This window comes from Sylvia atricapilla, chromosome Z, assembly GCF_009819655.1.
Source record: "Sylvia atricapilla isolate bSylAtr1 chromosome Z, bSylAtr1.pri, whole genome shotgun sequence".
Classification (NCBI taxonomy): Eukaryota; Metazoa; Chordata; class Aves; order Passeriformes; family Sylviidae; genus Sylvia; species Sylvia atricapilla.
In genome coordinates this window covers 87,960,206-87,981,091 of record NC_089174.1, presented here as the reverse complement: position 1 = coordinate 87,981,091, position 20,886 = coordinate 87,960,206, and the positions used below count along the sequence as shown (strand labels likewise).

The window sequence follows — 20,886 nt, the reverse complement described above, 5'->3', positions numbered from 1 at the left end:
TGTCTGTCTGTCAGAGTTCCCAGAGCCTTCTCTCACACGCCCTGCAGGTCTGTGTTCCGGTGTCCAGCCCCAGGGCAGCAGAGGGGTTCTGTCCTTCTGTCAGTCTGTCTGTCTGTCTGTCTATCTGTCTGTCTGTCAGTCAGAGTTCCCAGAGCCCGCTCTCACTCACCCTACAGGTCTCTGTTCTGGTGTCCAGCCCCGGGGAAGCAGAGGAGTTCTATCTGTCAGGAGAGTTTCCAGAGTCAGATCTCATGGAGCTGCTCTCACCTTGTGGCTCTGAGCTCTGTGTCCCACCCCAGGGCAGCAGAGGGGTTCTGTCAGTCTGTCTGTCAGTCAGTCAGTCTGTCTGTCTGTCAGAGCTCCCGGAGCCCGCTCTCCCTCACCCTGCGCTCTGAGCTCTGTTATCTCACTCCAGGGCAGCAGAGGGGTTCTGTCTATCAGCCTGTCTGTCTGTCTGTGTGTCTGTCTGTCTGTCTGTCTGTCTGTCTGTCTAGTCAGTCTGTCAGTCTGTCTGTCTGTCTGTCTGTCTGTCTGTCAGAGTTCCCAGAGCCTTCTCTCACACGCCCTGCAGGTCTGTGTTCCGGTGTCCAGCCCCAGGGCAGCAGAGGGGTTCTGTGTGTCTGTCTGCCTGTCTATCTGTCTGTCTGTCTGTCAGTCTGTCTGTCAGTCAGTCTGTCAGTCTGTCAGTCTGTCAGTCTGTCAGTCAGTCAGCCTGTCTGTCAGTCTGTCAGTCTGTCAGAGCTCCCGGAGCCCGCTCTCCCTCACCTTGTGGCTCTGAGCTCTGCGTCCAGCCCCAGGGCAGCAGAGGGATTCTGTCTGTCTGTCTGTCTGTCTGTCTGTCTGTCTCTCTCAGTCTGTCTGTCCGGGGCTGTGTGTGCCCTGTGGGGACACGGCCGGGGCTGTGTGTGCCCTGAGGGACACCCTGAGGGACACGGCCGGGGCTGTGTGTGCCCTGTGGGGACACGGCCGGGGCTGTGTGTGCCCTGTGGGGACACAGCCGGGGCTGTGTGTGCCCTGTGGGGACACCCTGAGGGACACGGCCGGGGCTGTGTGTGCCCTGTGGGGACACGGCCGGGGCTGTGTGTGCCCTGAGGGACACAGCCGGGGCTGTGTGTGCCCTGGGGACACCCTGAGGGACACGGCCGGGGCTGTGTGTGCCCTGTGGGGACACGGCCGGGGCTGTGTGTGCCCTGAGGGGACACCCTGAGGGGACACGGCCGGGGCTGTGTGTGCCCTGTGGGGACACCCTGAGGGACACGGCCGGGGCTGTGTGTGCCCTGTGGGGACACCCTGAGGGACACGGCCGGGGCTGTGTGTGCCCTGAGGGGACACAGCCGGGGCTGTGGTGTGCCCTGTGGGGACACCCTGAGGGACACGGCCGGGGCTGTGTGTGCCCTGAGGGGACACGGCCGGGGCTGTGTGTGCCCTGTGGGGACACGGCCGGGGCTGTGTGTGCCCTGAGGGACACGGCCGGGGCTGTGTGTGCCCTGTGGGACACGGCCGGGGCTGTGTGTGCCCTGAGGGGACACCCTGAGGGACACGGCCGGGGCTGTGTGTGCCCTGTGGGGACACGGCCGGGGCTGTGTGTGCCCTGTGGGGACACGGCCGGGGCCGTGTGTGCCCTGGGGACACCCTGAGGGACACGGCCGGGGCTGTGTGTGCCCTGAGGGACACGGCCGGGGCTGTGTGTGCCCTGAGGGACACCGTGAGGGACACTGCCGGGGCTGTGTGTGCCCTGTGGGGACACGGCCGGGGCTGTGTGTGCCCTGTGGGGACACGGCCGGGGCTGTGTTACCCTGTGGGGACACGGCCGGGGCTGTGTGTACCCTGAGGGACACGGCCGGGGCTGTGTGTGCCCTGTGGGGACACCCTGAGGGACACGGCCGGGCTGTGTGTGCCCTGAGGGGACACGGCCGGGGCTGTGTGTGCCCTGTGGGGACACCCTGAGGGACACGGCCGGGGCTGTGTGTGCCCTGAGGGGACACCCTGAGGGACACGGCCGGGGCTGTGTGTGCCCTGTGGGGACACGGCCGGGCTGTGTGTGCCCTGTGGGGACACGGCCGGGGCTGTGTGTGCCCTGAGGGACACGGCCGGGGCTGTGTGTGCCCTGTGGGGACACGGCCGGGGCTGTGTGTGCCCTGTGGGGACACCCTGAGGGACACGGCCGGGGCTGTGTGTGCCCTGAGGGACACGGCCGGGGCTGTGTGTGCCCTGTGGGGACACGGCCGGGGCTGTGTGTGCCCTGTGGGGACACCCTGAGGGACACGGCCGGGGCTGTGTGTGCCCTGAGGGACACGGCCGGGGCTGTGTGTGCCCTGGGGACACCCTGAGGGACACGGCCGGGGCTGTGTGTGCCCTGTGGGGACACGGCCGGGGCTGTGTGTGCCCTGGGGACACCCTGAGGGACACGGCCGGGGCTGTGTGTGCCCTGTGGGGACACGGCCGGGGCTCTGTCTGCCTTTTCCCCCCTCAGCAGCCCCATTTCCAGCCCGGCGGGCCGCTGTGTGCCCGGCGGGGCCCCGGGGCTGGTTGTGTCGTCTCTCCGGCTGCTCCCCGGAGCTGGAATGTTCCCCGCCAGCCGTAAAAGTGCTGAGCTTTAACTGAGGTATATCAATCACCTGCAACACGCCAGAAACCAAATCTCTGCTCCTGTCTCGTTTCCCCCTTTCTAAACCGCTCGCCAAAGGCCCGGAGCAAAGGCCGCAGATAAAAGGCTTTGCTTTTCTGAGGCATTCTCTGTCAGCTTCGCCTTCCAAACACCTTCCCCACCCTGCACCTGGAATTCCCACCCGCACAGCCTTCCCGCCATGGCATTTCCATCATCCCGGTGTGAGATCTTCACAGTAAGAACACAATTTTTTGCGTTTGCCGAGGCCTACTGCAGCTAAACCTGCGCCTGGCCTCAGCGAGAGCAGAGACCAGGGCCCACACAACAAACACCGCTGTTAGTTATCCGAGGTTTTCTTCACGTCTCAGAGCAGATTGCTTGTTAAAAGGGTAGAAACAACTCATGTAAGGAGTAGTTAAACACGGGCCTTGCAGTGCTAAATACAGCAGTTTGTCTTTTACAAGCTGTGCCGGACAGCAGGATGGCGAGGGAAGCAGAGACTGTCTTGTATGGCACTACTATTTACAGACCTCCCGTTTAAAAAGCTGCCGAGTTGGATTAAATATAAGTATAGAAGGTTTCTTCCATATACAAACTCTTGTTAGCGGATTAATTATTAAGGTGCTCAGAAGTGTGGATGAAAACAGAAGTTACAGTAGATCAGTTGTGTCTTCATCTATTTACACACAGTTGCCTGCTGACACCAGCATCTTCCACAGAAGCTGGGAGCAAAGCGGCCAGTTACGAGCCTGATGCCACAGGAACTGTTGTTTTCTTCACGAGATCTTTGCCAGAAGGAAAACCAGTAGTATTTTAACTCCTTTTTCAGTAGCAGAGGTGGGGTGGGTGCCCTTGCTGAGTCCATGTGGCTGGTGGTGACAGGCAGCATCATGCCGTGGGACACTCTGTTCCCAGCTCTCAGCTCCTGTCCAGCCCTCACCTCTGGAATTTGCTGGTCTAATGGGCAGCTGTCCCAAGAAGGACTCACAGCACCAGGTTGTCACACTGAAATGCATCACATGGGCCCTCCTAAGTGCTTGGAAAGCTCAGATCCCCGTGCATCCCCAGCTGCACCCTGTGCAATGGAAGGGAAGGTTTTGGTGTGAGAAGCCACAAACCAGCAAAATGCACTTAGCAAAAATTTCGTCTTCTCCTCAGAGAAAATAAATCCCCAACGGCCCATACTTTGTAGGTCAAATTTCTTCCCCATTAACATTCTCAGAGAGTTGGGTTGGGTTTTTTTTGTTGTTGTCTGATGGCCAAACTCTACCTATAGTTCCATTCTCTGCCGACTGATGGCTGGCATCGCTTTATTCCATACCTGTACTCACACAGGTGCCTCAGAGGGGTTCAAAGTTCAGCGTTTTGGGAACCTGTCCAACCAGGAGGGTAACTGACCATACTGAAAATGTTAATTTTGTCCATTCAAGTTGCTATAGAAAAAGAAAGGAAGTTGCTTTGACTACTGTTTGCAAACCTAGCATGTACTGTCGTTTTTTTCCCCCCTCGTACATTTAAGTTTCAAACAGGTCCCAGAGATCACAAGGCAAGATTGTTAAGGCAGTGTAAGAAGCTCAGTGTTTCGTTCGCACCTCTCGATCCCCCTTAGAAGCACTTCTAAGGCATCATTAGGGGCGTGTGGTTTGTGCTGGCCTTTCCCCAGAAAGGCATTTGGTACGGTGTGAGGGAGGGATGCTCAGTGAGGCCACACCATCCCGGCGGAGCGGCGAGGTGCAGCGGGGCTCCGCGGGGCCCTCACCACCTCTCCTTCTGGTACACCTCTGCCTGCACCATGTCCCCGGGGTGCTCCGAGATGCAGGCCCCGTTGATCTCGTTGAGCTTGTTGTCCGGAAGATCCTCGGGTTTTGTGCAAAGTTTCAGCGCCCTGGAGATGAAGACGTCCAGGTTGAACTCGGGGTCGGCCTCGCTGTTCACCTCGGCGGGCTCCTTGTGGAGGCGGTGAGGGGAGGAGGGCAGGCTCCTCTCCTGCATCTCCGGGAGAGAGCTGGGGCACTCCAGCCCCACCTGCGTGCTCTTCACCCACTGGGCAATCTCCAGAAAGAGGTTGGACGGCTCCTCTTCCAGCGACAGCTCAGCTGCGGGTGCTATGGTTGCCCTTTTCCAGTGGGACAAATCCAAGATTAGCTTGGGCTCTGAGTAGTGGTGTGGCTTGCTGTCCCTCCACAGCAGTTTGTCCAGGTAGGAGGGCGACCCCACTTTGTAATCGCACGATTTCCCGCAGTCGGCGTCGAAGACTCGGTCCATGGATGAGTGGGACAGCTCCAGGAACCTCTCCGAGCTGCTCTGGGAGTATTTCCGTGGGTCAACCTGCGCCTCCTCGGCGGTGGACTCGGAGCCGGCGCGGGGGTCCCGCTGCACCTCGTCCATGTCGTGGTGCTTGTCGTGCCTCCAGTCCAGGTCGGAGGAGAGGCTGATGTGGTACCTGCAAAGACACGCTGCTCTCAGGCACCACCACGGCTTTGCTGGGAGCAGCAGTGCCCAAACCACCTCGTGCACTGCTGCTCGCTTTGCCTCTCGCTTGATATTTATTGTCTGACTGACAGCTCGCGTCTGTCTGTCTGTCTTCGTGTGTGTTAAAATGTCAGGGGGTGAATAATTTACCAAGAGCCTGAGGTGCAGGAGTAAAAGCCCAACAACCAAACCAGGGGGCCCTTCCTTTAGTTGTCCATCACCTCCCCTCCACTTGGGGCTGAAACAGGATTAACACCACTGATAACCATCCTGCCCCTCAGCCCACAGACTGGTACCACGGCGTGAGGCCGTCCTGCTTGGTGACAGAACAATGAACTTAAAGCCCCACTGGGCATCACCAGCTCATTCTGATGTCAGGGACCAAGAGCTCTCCTGAAGGGTCACCTTTCCTTCTCAAGCCAGCTGAATCCCTTCCTTGCAATTACCTGGCAATACCTGTTCCCAGCCACGGTTTTCCCAGCGACACCTGATTTACGGCTTCCTAACTGAGCTGCCTTTAAAACACGTTATCCCAGGTGTTGGGGCTCTGTCACAGCAACAAACTGCTCTTCAGGTGTCCCACAGCACACAGCCAAAATCGTCTTTGTCCCCAAAACACCTGGCTTGTGCTGCAGATTCTACAGCCTTGTGTCTGATGTCCCCAGCTGGGTGGCAGCACAGCCTCACCCTCAGCCTCTTGTGTCACACCGAGAAGGCCAGCTGAGGAAAAGGTGACAAGGTGACCTCCAGCAACTGAGTTGGTGCTTTTGGGGGCTGTAACTGGCAGGGATGCATGAAATGTGGGGGTACACTGAAGGCAGGTATCCTGCTTCCAGCCTTCCTCCCTTCCTGGCTGAGCCCCCAAAGCCTCCTCCCTGATGCTTGTTCACTCAGGCAAAGAGAATAATGACAGCGAAGGCAAGGGGTTTCTTTAGGTAATCTTTTCAATGCTGGTGAAATCCAGTGGATCAGGAAGGCGAGATTTAATTGCTATGGATCAGGAAGGAGAGATTTAATTGCTATGCAGAGAGGAACAATGCTGCAGACACCCTCAGCCAGTTCATCCCCCACAGTTGGAAGGAGCTCCACAGAAAAATGAACCCCCTTAATTCTCAGCTGCTGATTTTGTCCTGCCTGCTCCAGTGCTGGGACTGGCCCAGTGACAGGGGTGATCACCTGGAATGTGAGAGACCTCATCTCAGGGCTTTGAGCTGTTCTCAACTTCCAGCACGGCTTTCAACAAACCACTTACACGTCAACACAATTCAGCATTTTTTTACAAGGCCCCCGGATCTGTGGCCTCTGGGGCTTATGCATCACTTGAAAAGTGATGAATATAGCAGTCCAAATCAGGCACAGGAATTACATTGTTTTGTAACCTGTGTTACAGGGACAGAGGGCAGAGGGAAGGGCTGCAAAGCCGCTTTAACCCAAATGAAGACAACCTAGGCTGTGAATAAAACCGAGAGCAGAAAGGTACTCAGCAACTGGGATGTCCAGGCTCAGCTTCTGGTCCCTGGGAAATCCATGATGAGCCTCTGGGTGGCTTCAGCGAGGCGCCAGCTTGGGCTGGAATTACAATATGGCATAAAGAAGGAAAAGCAGGCATCTTTCACAGGTCTGGAACACGTGCGGTGGAATCCAGCCAAGAGCAGGTCAGAGACTTACCAGCCCAGTTCTGCCTAAAGCATCCGAGGCAGAACGTGCTCCCCAGCCCAGCCCTGGCCCTGTACCTGTCCCAGTTGGACATCTGGCTCTGGTTGGCTTCCATCAGCAGGATGTCATCGATCTCGTCCTCGATGCGGAACGGGTGCTGAGACACCGGCTCGTCCTCGGGGCAGGAGTAGGGGCTCATGTAGGGGTGCTGCAGGCCCATCTCGGCCGTTAATCGATCCATTGGGTTAAATGTCAGTATTTTCTCCAGGAAATCAATAGCTGCGAGACAAACAAGCTCACTGATTCCTCAAAAGCAGTGTCAGCTTCCTGGGCACGACGAGCCTCGCAGAGCCCTCACAACAAATCCCCCTGAAGGAAGGGGTGAGTTAAAGGCCACACTCCATCTGGACCTCAGCCAGGCCCTTCTGTCCTTGCTGCACCCCGCTGCCCCTCACAGGAGCTGTGAGCTGGTGGGGAGCAGCGTGGCAGCCTCAGGTGTCACCTCCTCCAGCACGGGGAAACACCTGCGAGAGCGTCCCCACGGTGTGACCTGAGTGTCACAACCCCGCAGTGCCACAGCCCCCCGGCACAGCGCTGAGATCCCACCCCACAACAACCTTTGGATGGTGCTGGGGTTTGACTCCACGCTCTCAGATCCATCCGACAAGCTCGCTGCCTCTCAGACAACCCATTTCACCTCTTACGGGCGGCTGAAGTGGATTAGGTTTACTGCGATTTTTAAAAGCCTTTGGCGTGACCAATGCCGTGAGATTATTCTACCCATTAATATTTGAAGAATTCTGAGTGGCTGAAATAATTTTAGAAGGACTGAGGTGCGTGAATTCTTTCTGTGATGACAGGAAATTTAAGTGCAATTAAACCCTGAACGTAGAGGGTTTGCTGTGATTGCTTTGATGATTTCCTTTTACTGAGGTTATGTGTAAAGGTAAAATCTTGTCACTGAAGTTGTTGCTTATCCAGCTGATCCTTTTGTGGGAAAGTCCCTCCGAGTTCAGGCGATAAAAACAGGAATAATGCCTTTCTTCAGACACGGCTTTGTTATTGAAACCTTCAGAAACATCCCCATTAAAGGTGTAATTGTGCGAACGGGGCAGTTTCTGTGAGGGCAAACCCCTCAGCAGAAAGCACAGCCACACGTGCTGCCCTGGCGCTTAAACATTAACCAATTTCCGACTGTCTCCCGTGAGATTACCTCATCGCCCGGGCTGATTAAGCAGGGCGGAATCAACAGCTCCGTAAGGTCACTGACTGCATTACAGGTTATACGTTGTCATGTACCTCGGGTCACAGAGGCAGGAAAATGACAATGAGTTATGTCAGGGGCGCGGATGACCTTTCTTCCCGCAGCCACGGCAGGGAATAAATCTGCTCCTGCTTGCTGGAGGCTGACACGGCCCCTGGGTACCCCGAGCTGATGGATTTCGTGCTGCCAAGACCAGGCACAGGGTGCCTGACAATGAAGACTCACGCCAGGAAACATAACCTGAGCCTGGTCTTGACACCTTCCCAAAAAGCAGGTGGCCAGGAGCAGTTTAACCCTCAGGGGGAGCTCAGGGGAGCACCTGGCCAGTGTTGCTGTCTGTAACAACCTGAAATGTTCCTGTCTCATGGAGCTGGGATGTTTGTGAAGGAAAAGCCTGTGCCTTGCTGCACTGCACAGCTGTGTTCACGCCAGAAGCACAGCAAGTGAACAAACCGGGCTTGGAAAAGAACCTCTGGGCTGAACCTTCGCTCACAGCTCAGGGTGACACATGGGAAACCAGGGATACACCTTAAAAAGGGCTTTGAGAGGGAATTTCACACTTAGGAGCTATCTCTGAGCAAGCTACAGCATCCCGAGTGCTGTCCTGCAGCAGGGGCCGGGGACAGGCCACCTGTGAGGGGACAGCAGTGGGGACATCCACCTGCTGCACAGCCCCAGGGACCTGCATCCCCTTCCCCGGTCCTTGGCCTTGCAGGACACTCCTGTGGCACTCCAAGGAAAGAGCCCTGAGGACACAGCAGCCAGGAGAAGCTCCACCAGGCCCGAGACCACCACGGTACCTTCACTGTCCACCTCGGGCAGCAGCTTGCGCAGCGGCTTCCGCACTTCCCACGTGCTGTTGATGAACATGGGCATCACCTTCAGCAGCTCCTCCTTGTCCTCCTGGTGGATAACAGGGATGGTCTCCAGGATCAGCTGCATCTGCTCCAGCTCGTGGCCCCCTGAACGGGAAGGGGGCAGTGAGGTGAGACAAGGAAGATGAACTGGGGTGGGTGTGGGGTACTGTCTGTTGGGGAAGATCAATCAGGGAAACCTTATAAACACGATTGCTTAGAAAAAGATTCTGAAAATATGAAACCTATAATGGAAATAGAAATGAAAGCTGACTTTGAGTTGTAGGATACTGAGTCTTAGTTGCTATAGAACCTGAAAACAATGGCCTAAAGAGCTGAAGGAGAATCCCTTTGGATTGAACAATCCCTTTCTGCTGGCTCAGGGATCCAAAGGTCAATGTAGCAAAACAGAAGTTTAAAGAGTAGTTTTTAGAGTTTAAAATATAACACAGTATGGTGATATAGTAGTTCTTATAGGCTGGATGTAAATTCTATAGGATTTTGTGTCTTGTGTTGGTTGGTCACTGTAAATTAGAATATTCATCACAAAAGGAGATATAATGGATTGTAACAAAGACCTCGCTCTCTTAACTCTCTTACCTCTTAACTCTTACTCTTACCTCTCCTCTTAACTCTCACCCTTCCTCTTCCCCCTGCTCTCGCTCTCTCCTGCTCTCTCCCCTGCCCTTTGCTCTCTCTCTCCCTTCTCTCTCAGCTCTCCCCCTGCTGTTCTCTCTCCCTCTCTCTTTGGGACTCCCCTCCAGCCCAGGCTGGTGGCTGAAGGCAAGGCCCTTTTACCCAGACCCTGCAATAAACCCACGTGTTCTAGAATATACAGAATTCCAAGGCAGAATTCCTTGTCCCAGCTGTCTGTGGATTCCCCTACAACTGTCAGCTCCAGGGGTCCCCAGGTTCCGTCTTTAAAGGAATGCAGGAGTCCCACCCCAAGAGGAAACGTGTTTTGCTGGGCACCAAGTCACGGCTCTGATGGTGACAATCCCCACTGCTGCTCTGTGCCATCACACATTTTTAGTCCTCCCTGTTCAGGACATACTTATCCATACAACCCAAAGCCCCACTCTGGGCTGGCTGCCCTCGGTGAGAGGAGAGCCAAGCACAGCACTCGTTAATGAGCGCTATTCCCACTCTTCAGTGCTCTCCTGGATGTGACCAAGAGCTCTGTGGTAGATTCCCAGCCTCCTGCATGTGCAGAGAGGATGAGGAGTTGCACCATAGATTTTCTGTCTGCCAGGAGGGCTGGTTAGAAACACTCTGCTCTTAGAGGCAGCACCAGCCAGTGGGGCAGGGAGCAGCCTGGGGCAGCCAAAACAACGGGGATTCTTGAGCTACCAAGTCCCTGCTGTCCCAGTCATGGATTTCAGGCTGCTTCAGTGGTGACCACCACCCGTCTGATGCATGGCAAGAAAAGTCAAACCTCTGGTCAGCCAGCAGGGAGGGTGGGGAGGCCACCTCACAGGAGATGGAGACTCCTTGCCCTGAGAAAACCCTGTTCCTGTGGAGCTCCCCTGGCAGGGCTCCTAGCCCCAGCTCCTTGTGGTTGGAAGGAGTTTTCCAGACTCACACCCGTGGAGCTGACCCTCAACACAGCCCCCTTGGACAAGGGTGGGGACAGTCATCAATGCTGGGAAGCTGTCTTCTCCCATCCTGGCCTGGCCATTCCTACAAAGTTAGGCTCCATTCGGCCAGAGACACTTTCAGTGACACAGCCCCAAAGCACTGCTGACACGAGCTGGTCACCACCACCACACGTGTCCACTCAGATCAGTGCCCCGGGAGAAGATAAAGCAACAGGAAAAGCAAAGAGGACAAAGGGAGGGACGCCCTTCCCATATCAATCCTGGGCAAATCAATTCGCCTCCCTACAGAAAAACTAATTTTAGGTCACTCAGAGATTCACAGCGTGACACCAGAGGGAACTGAAGATATCTACCAGGAAATGAACACTTTGTTAGTCAGGCTAATTCCCAAGCTGTGATCAAAATTACAGGGTGATAAAAGTCACAAAGGCTTTGTGGCTTTTCTCTCGGTGCAGCCGCTGCTCACTGAAGATACCTGGCAGCCAAAAGACATCGTGTTTAGTCACACAAAGAAGCTGCTAATGCAATGCTGGAAGCCTTGAATTATGGCTCTCAAGAAACCCCATTCTCTTCCATTATCCTCTATTTATGGAACTCCCAGGGACCTTTTTCTGAAGGTATTAGCTCCTGAAAAGGAAAACATGAAGCACAGGCAGAATAAACGCAGCGTGCTGTTGTTACCCAGGGAGAGAACGAGGAGCTCTGCACCATGTCTTGGAAAAGGGAACCTTCTCCAGGCTTGCAGCCTGGTCCCAGGGAAGCATCCAAGCTCTGATCCCATGGGAAAAGCCCCTGTGCCATCTCCTAGCTCTTGGTCACCCCACTGGTGAACCCCATGGAGATCTGCAAGGACAGATCGATCTTTTCTCCTTTTTACTCCTTTCCCCCCCTCCACTCCTGGCTCCACTGATGCTGCTTTCGGTGGGAAAGACACTGGAGGGAGCTGTAGCTGCTCATCTACGGACACTCTTCCCTGTGTTTTCTGTGCTGCTGCTGCTGCTGCTGGGGAGCTCTCCAGAGGTCTGCAAGCCAGATTCCAGATGTTCTGCCCTCCCGAGAGCTTTGGGACAGCCAGGTTTGCTGCAGCTGCTCCCAGGGAAGGGCCTTTGGCAGGGGCTGGGCTCCACTCCTGCTGCACGCCCAATAATTCCTGTGGGAGAATGGAAGCAGCCAGCGACATCTCCTCCTAACAACCATTCACCTTAATTTACCTGCCTCGCTTAAGCACCCCAGATAGACTCCCGAGTTAATTATATTGATTTATGCTAAGCACTCAATTTAAACTGCGCCCGCTGACGCACACTCAAGAGCCCTTTTATCCAGGGCAAGGCGCTTGCTGCAGGTTTGCAGCTTCCTCTGGGCTGAACACACTGCTGCTATTTCCCACGGGGCGCTGGCTGCTGACCCCGGGCTCTGTGAAACTCCCGTCCTGCAGGGAGGGAGGCTGCAGCTGATGCCTTCAGTTTTATCTCCCATGAATTCCAGGTTCTGTGGTGCCCAGGGGTGCAGCTCTGAGCTCACAGTCAGTGTCACTCAGCTCTAGACAAAACAAATCCTTCTCCTGCTGCACACCAAGGACAACTTTCAGCCCCAAAGCACAAACAGGGGTGGACTGGAGGGAGAAAAGAAGGATGGGACCTCACAACCTGGATCTGTGGTTGGACAATTAAACCCCAACATGCAAATGGACCAAAACTTATAAAAATGTGACCGTTTGTCCATTTTGTGACCATTTTGGCCCCAGTTTGGGTGTAGCCTTGCTCAGGCCCTGTCCTGCCCAAAGTAGATCCTGGAGGCCTTTCAATAAATACCTGCTTTATTCCCCAGCTCTGTCCAGTCTGTGTTTCAGGTCAGCCTGACCTGACAGCTGGCTGGGGGTCAGCTCCTCCTCCCAAGCAAAGAGAAGAGCACCAGCAAAGGCAAATCTATTTTGCTGTGCAGGTGTCTGTGAGTTTTAGCTGCTCTGAGGGGCTGGGCTTTATTCTCCTCCTCTCTGGACACCACGGGCACCCTGCCTGCTGCCAGGCTCTACGTGGTGGCACAGGAGGAGGCCAGGAAAAAAGGGGCAGGGGGCCAGAGCCTCCCCATGACCATGATATCTTTTCAAAGCCACCCAAAAGGAGCTGATATTTTGAGTCTGGTTTTGATCCCCACCCGTTAGCCAAGCACCTGGGGAGTCATTAAGTGATTTAAGAAGGAAGAAGAGAAGGGATGCTCGCAGCATGTGCCTGGCAGAGCCCAGCCCGGTGTGTGCCAGATCCCAGCTCTGATCTCCACCTGCTGTGGGCTCTCAGGAACCAGCCTGGGGAGGTTCCTGTGTGGCTGCTCTGGAGCTCTCACCCAGGCAGAGCACGGATGAATCCCACCCTGGGGCTGCTTCTGCCTCTGCCTTGCCACACAATGAGCTTCAAAGCACCACCTTGGACACCTCCGTGGTGCCAACATCATTTACATTGTGGGATCCACAAAGAGCAAAAAAATTCCCCCAAGCTGTGGCTGAGAGAGGGGTCAAGCACAGTTTGAAAAGTTTGAATGCTTGGGTGCTGTGCTGCAATGGCCAGGGGAGGACCCCGACAGGAGGACCTCGACAAGAAAGTCTTTTTTTGCTGTTTGATGTGTGAGGAATGACTACAGGGCAAGAGAGACTGCAACATCTCCCAGCAACGCCCTGCACGTGCAGGGACTGGAGATGTCCCAAGGAAATATCAGGAGCAGACAGGTTAAATGCACGATTTTCGGAGCTGAAAATCCCCTTTTGGCGGGATTGAGGACAAAAAGAAGGAAGGAAAGGGAGGCAATTTTAACTTCGTAATGGTACTGACTGCTCATTTTTAAGCTTTCACAAAGGAAATATGGAAGCTGCAAGCAGGGGTGGGGAGGGAGCAGCAGAGCAGCTGCAACCAAGTCCGAGGAGCTCTGTGGTGCGCTGAGATATCTGTGAAGGAAACGTCCTCCTCCATTATTAACGGGCCTGATTATTTATTTACACAACTCTGCAAACAGCTGCTGACAAGAGGTGTTGAACCCCGTCACTCAGAGCGCTGACAGCCTGGGAGGAGCTCTGCTGCGCTCCTCTGCAACAGGCAGAGGGCAGCTGCTCCATCCCTCAGTGGATGGCTCCGTGTCCCAGCTCGGGAAGCACAGCTTTGCTCCCTGCACAGCATTTTTGGGACTCTAGTAAACACATGTTTTTAGTTTTTTTTTTTCCTCAAGGACACCAGAGCTGAGCTCCAAATGCTGCACTGATTACTCCTCGCTGTGCTTTTGTGGTCGTCTTTTCTTGCACTTCACCCTTAGAGCTGCGATTCGTGCTTACAGGTAGATCCTAAAAATGGGTGGCGGCATTCCAACGTCTTCCCTCAAAGGAAAGAAAGAGCTTGAGGACAGCAATCACAATCCAAATCCATGGCGTGGGGAACAAACCTCCTGGAACCATTATCACCTTATACAGGGGAATTCCCTCTGCCGGGCTGGGGATCGGGTAGCAAGGAAAGAGGAAGGGAAAAAGGGAATGAGCAGGAGACAGGAACCTACCAGCGAAGAGCATCCTCCCGGTCAGCATCTCGGCCAGGATGCAGCCGGCTGCCCACATGTCGATGGCCTTGGTGTAGTTGTTGGGGGACAGCAGGAGACGGGGGGAGCGGTACCACTTGGTCACCAGCCCTTCAGAGAGGTAACCCTGAAAGAGAGAGCAGAGACGGCTCAGGAATGGGAGAGCACAGAGAATTCCTCCATCCTGAGAGGGCTCAGGGAATGGGAGAGCACAGAGAGCTCCTCCATCCTGAGAGGGCTCAGGGAATGGGAGAGCACAGAGAGCTCCTCCATCCTGAGAGGGCTCAGGGAATGGGAGAGCACAGAGAATTCCTCCATCCTGAGAGGGCTCAGGGAATGGGAGAGCACAGAGAGCTCCTCCATCCTGAGAGGGCTCAGGGAATGGGAGAGCACAGAGAGCTCCTCCATCCTGAGAGGGCTCAGGGAATGGGAGAGCACAGAGAATTCCTCCATCCTGAGAGGGCTCAGGGAATGGGAGAGCACAGAGAATTCCTCCATCCTGAGAGGGCTCAGGGAATGGGAGAGCACAGAGAATTCCTCCATCCTGAGAGGGCTCAGGGAATGGGAGAGCACAGAGAGCTCCTCCATCCTGAGAGGGCTCAGGGATGGGAGAGAGCACAGAGAGCTCCTCCATCCTGAGAGGGCTCAGGGAAGGGAGAGCACAGAGAATTCCTCCATCCTGAGAGGGCTCAGGGAATGGGAGAGCACAGAGAGCTCCTCCATCCTGACAGCGCTCAGTGAATGGGAGAGCACAGAGAATTCCTCCATCCTGACAGCGCTCAGTGAATGGGAGAGCACAGAGAATTCCTCCATCCTGAGAGGGCTCAGGGAATGGGAGAGCACAGAGAATTCCTCCATCCTGACAGCGCTCAGTGAATGGGAGAGCACAGAGAATTCCTCCATCCTGAGAGGGCTCAGGGAATGGGAGAGCACAGAGAGCTCCTCCATCCTGAGAGGGCTCAGGGAAGGGAGAGCACAGAGAATTCCTCCATCCTGAGAGGGCTCAGGGAATGGGAGAGCACAGAGAATTCCTCCATCCTGAGAGGGCTCAGGGAAGGGAGAGCACAGAGAATTCCTCCATCCTGAGAGGGCTCAGGGAATGGGAGAGCACAGAGAATTCCTCCATCCTGAGAGGGCTCAGGAACAGGAGAGAGCACAGAGAGCTCCTCCATCCTGAGAGGGCTCAGGGAATGGGAGAGCACAGAGAGCTCCTCCATCCTGAGAGGGCTCAGGGAATGGGAGAGCACAGAGAGCTCCTCCATCCTGAGAGGGCTCAGGGAATGGGAGAGCACAGAGAGCTCCTCCATCCTGAGAGGGCTCAGGGAATGGGAGAGCACAGAGAGCTCCTCCATCCTGAGAGGGATGAGTTAAGGAAGAGCACAGAGAGCTCCTCCATCCTGAGAGGGCTCCGGAACAGGAGAGAGCACAGAGAGCTCCTCCATCCTGAGAGGGCTCAGGGAATGGGAGAGCACAGAGAATTCCTCCATCCTGAGAGGGCTCAGGGAATGGGAGAGCACAGAGAGCTCCTCCATCCTGAGAGGGCTCAGGAACATGAGAGAGCACAGAGAGCTCCTCCATCCTGAGAGGGCTCAGGGAATGGGAGAGCACAGAGAATTCCTCCATCCTGAGAGGGCTCAGGGAATGGGAGAGCACAGAGAGCTCCTCCATCCTGAGAGGGCTCAGGGAATGGGAGAGCACAGAGAGCTCCTCCATCCTGAGAGGGCTCAGGGAATGGGAGAGCACAGAGAGCTCCTCCATCCTGAGAGGGCTCAGGAACATGAGAGAGCACAGAGAGCTCCTCCATCCTGAGAGGGCTCAGGGAATGGGAGAGCACAGAGAGCTCCTCCATCCTGAGAGGGCTCAGGGAATGGGAGAGCACAGAGAGCTCCTCCATCCTGAGAGGGCTCAGGGAAGGGAGAGCACAGAGAGCTCCTCCATCCTGAGAGGGCTCAGGGAATGGGAGAGCACAGAGAATTCCTCCATCCTGAGAGGGCTCAGGGAATGGGAGAGCACAGAGAATTCCTCCATCCTGAGAGGGCTCAGGGAATGGGAGAGCACAGAGAGCTCCTCCATCCTGAGAGGGCTCAGGAAATGGGAGAGCACAGAGAGCTCCTCCATCCTGAGAGGGCTCAGGAAATGGGAGAGCACAGAGAGCTCCTCCATCCTGAGAGGGCTCAGGAAATGGGAGAGCACAGAGAGCTCCTCCATCCTGAGAGGGCTCAGGGAATGGGAGAGCACAGAGAGCTCCTCCATCCTGAGAGGGCTCAGGGAATGGGAGAGCACAGAGAGCTCCTCCATCCTGAGAGGGCTCAGGGAATGGGAGAGCACAGAGAGCTCCTCCAGCCATACCTGGTCACTCCTCGCTGTGACCCCACTGTCAGACACCAAGAAATCCTGTCCCCACACCTGTGCTGCTCCTGTGGCAGGCTGGGGCTGCCTTCCCTGCAGGGAGCAGGGAGCAGGGAGCAGGTGGACACCAGTGGGGACAGAGGGACCTCAGTTCTCCAACAGGCAAGGCACCCACTGTTTGTCACCCTGGTACTGCAGCATCCCCTGCAAAGGACAGATGGCTCTGGTGGCACAGATCTGTGGGTCACACCTGCCTGAGTCACTCCAGGTCACCTCTGGGGGATGTGGATGTATCCTAGAAATCCCAATCCCCGTCATGTGAGACAAAAAAAGGGGCTGGGGAGGATGGCCAGCGCAGCGTGGAAGGAAGGCCTCCTGTATCAGCTGTCTGCGTGGGGAACAGAGCTGCCAAGGGCTCTCAGCCAAGACTCCTGGAAACAAGATGCCATGGGAGAAGTGGGAAAGCCCTTCTGGGGAATACCTAGCGGATGCAGGGATGGGAAATCCTGTTCTTCCTGCACTGAGCCTGAGATTTGCCTAAAAAATCACCTCCCTCACTTCTCACAGGCTGCTGGGGCTCTGGCATGGTGAGGGGCAGCTCCTCATCCTCATCCCACTGTGCTCACAGTGAGGATGGTGAAGGACAGCTCCTCATCCCACCCTGCGCACAGTGAGGATGGTGAAGGACAGCTCCTCATCCTCATCCCACCGTGCTCACAGTGAGGATGGTGAAGGACAGCTCCTCATCCTCATCCCACTGTGCTCACAGTGAGGATGGTGAAGGACAGCTCCTCATCCTCATCCCACCCTGCTCACAGTGAGGATGGTGAAGGACAGCTCCTCATCCTCATCCCACTGTGCTCACAGTGAGGATGGTGAAGGACAGCTCCTCATCCCACCCTGCTCACAGTGAGGATGGTGAAGGACAGCTCCTCATCCTCATCCCACCGTGCTCACAGTGAGGATGGTGAAGGACAGCTCCTCATCCCACCCTGCTCACAGTGAGGATGGTGAAGGACAGCTCCTCATCCTCATCCCACCCTGCTCACAGTGAGGATGATGAAGGACAGCTCCTCATCCTCATCCCACCGTGCTCACAGTGAGGATGGTGAAGGACAGCTCCTCATCCCACCGTGCTCACAGTGAGGATGGTGAAGGACAGCTCCTCATCCTCATCCCACTGTGCTCACAGTGAGGATGGTGAAGGACAGCTCCTCATCCTCATCCCACCCTGCTCACAGTGAGGATGGTGAAGGACAGCTCCTCATCCCACCCTGCTCACAGTGAGGATGGTGAAGGACAGCTCCTCATCCTCATCCCACTGTGCTCACAGTGAGGATGGTGAAGGACAGCTCCTCATCCTCATCCCACCCTGCTCACAGTGAGGATGGTGAAGGACAGCTCCTCATCCTCATCCCACTGTGCTCACAGTGAGGATGGTGAAGGACAGCTCCTCATCCCACCCTGCTCACAGTGAGGATGGTGAAGGACAGCTCATCCTCATCCCACCGTGCTCACCGTGAGGATGGTGAAGGACAGCTCCTCATCCTCATCCCACCCTGCTCACAGTGAGGATGGTGAAGGACAGCTCCTCATCCTCATCCCACTGTGCTCACAGTGAGGATGGTGAAGGACAGCTCCTCATCCTCATCCCACCGTGCTCACAGTGAGGATGGTGAAGGACAGCTCCTCATCCCACCGTGCTCACAGTGAGGATGGTGAAGGACAGCTCCTCATCCCACCCTGCTCACAGTGAGGATGGTGAAGGACAGCTCCTCATCCTCATCCCACCCTGCTCACAGTGAGGATGGTGAAGGACAGCTCCTCATCCTCATCCCACCCTGCTCACAGTGAGGATGATGAAGGACAGCTCCTCATCCTCATCATGTCATGCAGTGGTAGGGCATGGATGGTTATTGCACTGGGATAACTTTGGAATATTCATAAGCGGTCTTTTCTATATTAAATATAACACATTAGCAGAAGGAACTAGATTGAGATGCAGAAGGAGCAGCAAAATAAAATTAATTATAAAGCTGAATTGCATTTAAATGCCATGAGGCATTTGGAGAATGTCAAAATGCAATGACAGCATGAACACAGTTCACATAAAAGCGTGGTTAAAAACTCTGTCCCTACAGATTTAGTTCCACAGACTGTTCCCAGCTCTGCTGTACCTGGAGTTCTGCTGCACAGCATTTCCTAGGGTGCTGCAGGCTGCATCTCTCCATCTAAACACGAGAGCAGTGCACCACCACAAACACCACGAGGCTGATCACACTCCTCTTCCCCCAGCGCAGCTCTGTGTGCCAAAACAACTCATCAAGCTTTTAATCATAAAGGGCTTGCTTTTAAAAGAACATTTTAATTTTGGCCTCCTCATGATAAGTTGTAATGGAGACTGATTAGCTCAGAAGTTTAATTTAATGCTGTTATATTTTTGCTAATGCTGCTCAATCAGAACCAGCACAAAAGCCCCCAGGCATTATCCGATCAAACCACCACTTCTCAGCTACTGCAATTATTCCCAACAATGGAGACGCCGGTATTTATTGGAGAATCCCACGAAAATAAACTCTGAGGGCAGTAATCCAGGGCAACTCTCAGCTGGAGACACTTCTTCCCTCTCCCAGGGAAGGAGTGCCTCCCTTCTTACGGATTTAACACTGTTCCCGTGTTTCTCCTCTCTGACAGCAAGATGGATCTGAGCTCTCGGGGGTGTGTGCACCATGCAAGATGCATGAGCAATATACTGCAAACGTCTGAAAAGTCACAACAAGCCAGCACGCTTTCCTCCCCAGGCGTGTCTCACGCCCTGGACAAAATTCCCTGCAAAAATCCCACCCCATGGGCACACCTTCGGCCTTTCTGCTGCCATGTGAGGCTCCTGGTGGTGACTGACTCTCACCGTGCTCCCCACTGCCCATCCCTGATTCTGTCTGCTGGAGAACCTTGGGTTTTCTGTCTGCTGGAAAAACCTTGGGTTTTCTGTCTGCTGGAAAAACCTTGGATTTTCTATCTGCTGGAAAAACCTTGGATTTTCTATCTGCTGGAAAACCTTGGATCCCTCCACCACGCCCAGGAAGGACCCATGGTGAGGAGGGAGCCTGCAGCTACTCTCCATCCCATCCCATCCCAGAGCTGCCTCCCAGGGCATTCCAGCACCAGGCTCTGCCTTATCCCTCCCTTTTCCTGGAGGAGAACACAGGGAAGGAGTTACTGGAGGTTTGGAAATCAAGAATTTTCCGACCCAGCTCGAGGTCCTCCTGTGGGCAGCACAGCACCTGGGTCCTGAGCAGCTGATGGAGACCTTCCCTGGCTGAAAACACGGGCCAGATCCCTATTTTGAGAAAATCCCTGAATTCCTGTCCTGCCACCCAGAGAAGTAGCTGCATCCCCGTGCAGGATTAACAGGTTCCAGGGAGAAGTGCCACCACAGCCACGGGATCCAGGATCATGGTGTCACTGCCATGGGATGAGAACCCACCCGCACCTGGGCTGGGCACCCGACCAGGTGTAAATACCCGACCTTTTTGGGGTATTTCTGGCCATCACCTAAGCCAGGCAAGGCTCCAGCACAAGAGTTTCACCATTTGTGTAGATTCAACCAGACAGGAAAACTGAGAGCTGGAGCACATTAATTAGTTCTAATTAAGATGGAATGTACATCTTCCTGACAATATTCTGTGGACTCAGCACAGCCCTTTCTGCTCTGAAGGACAACTAAAATCACTTTAAAAAACAACATAATGGGGTTAATTGAAAAATAGAAGTAGTTTCAAGTCTAAGCCTTTCCACACTGTATTTTTTTTTTCCCTGGCAATTTTCAAGTATAATTTTCCTGTTTTTCTTCTTGTCCTCCTGTGTGTGTGGAAACAGCTCAGGAAATCTGTAAAGATGATGAGTTCACTACAGGTAGGATAAGCATCAAATCCTGTCAGACAGCACAGCGAGGGAACTGGAAGGCAAAGAAAAACGGATGGTTTTTCAAATCTTTACAAAACATCTTTTTTTCGCTTGTAGCACCAGAAGGAGAAACAACTGAGGGCAGGTGCTGCTGCCTCCTGGTACTGCCGTGGTGACAACACACCACGGTGGTGGCTCCAGAACCACCAGCACCACCCACCCCGGGGCTGCTCCTTGGATCCGGAGTGATCCAGGGGCCACAGGAATTCAGATCCCACCTCCTGCAAACCCAGGCAGCCCCCACAGCACAGCCCAGGTGTGCTTCACACCGGGATCCACCTTCCCGCAGCCAAAAAGCCGCCCAGGTGCAGACCAGGTGCTGGCAAACTGGAAATCCATCAGGATCCAAGCACAGCCTGTGTATCCGTGCCTCCATCCACAGCCACGGTGGGGATTTCTGCTGGTGCTCCCGCGGGAGCCGGATCAGCTCCTGGTGCAGATGGGGCCTCAAAATAGAAACAAGCACAAGCTTTTGGAATAATCCTGGAGCAGCAGCAAGCTCCTGCCTCTTCACAGCAGGGTTTTTAACCTTGTTTTTTAAAATGCGGGTCGGGCAGCTCCAGGAGG

At 55.0% G+C, this 20,886-nt stretch overlaps 1 protein-coding gene across 1 annotated transcript in view; it reads right to left on the bottom strand.

The window, feature by feature from the left end:
* Nucleotides 1–4,351: 4,351 nt before the first annotated feature.
* The window catches only part of MAPK4 (mitogen-activated protein kinase 4), a 26,664-nt gene continuing 10,129 nt past the window's right edge, over nt 4,352–20,886 (bottom strand). The window contains exons 2-5 of the mRNA XM_066339666.1: nt 13,987–14,131; nt 8,801–8,962; nt 6,814–7,015; nt 4,352–5,051 (exon numbers count right to left, since the gene is read on the bottom strand). Of these exons, the coding sequence (XP_066195763.1) occupies nt 4,364–5,051; nt 6,814–7,015; nt 8,801–8,962; nt 13,987–14,131 (1,197 nt within the window). The 3' untranslated portion in view covers nt 4,352–4,363. The remainder of the gene's footprint in view (nt 5,052–6,813; nt 7,016–8,800; nt 8,963–13,986; nt 14,132–20,886) is intronic.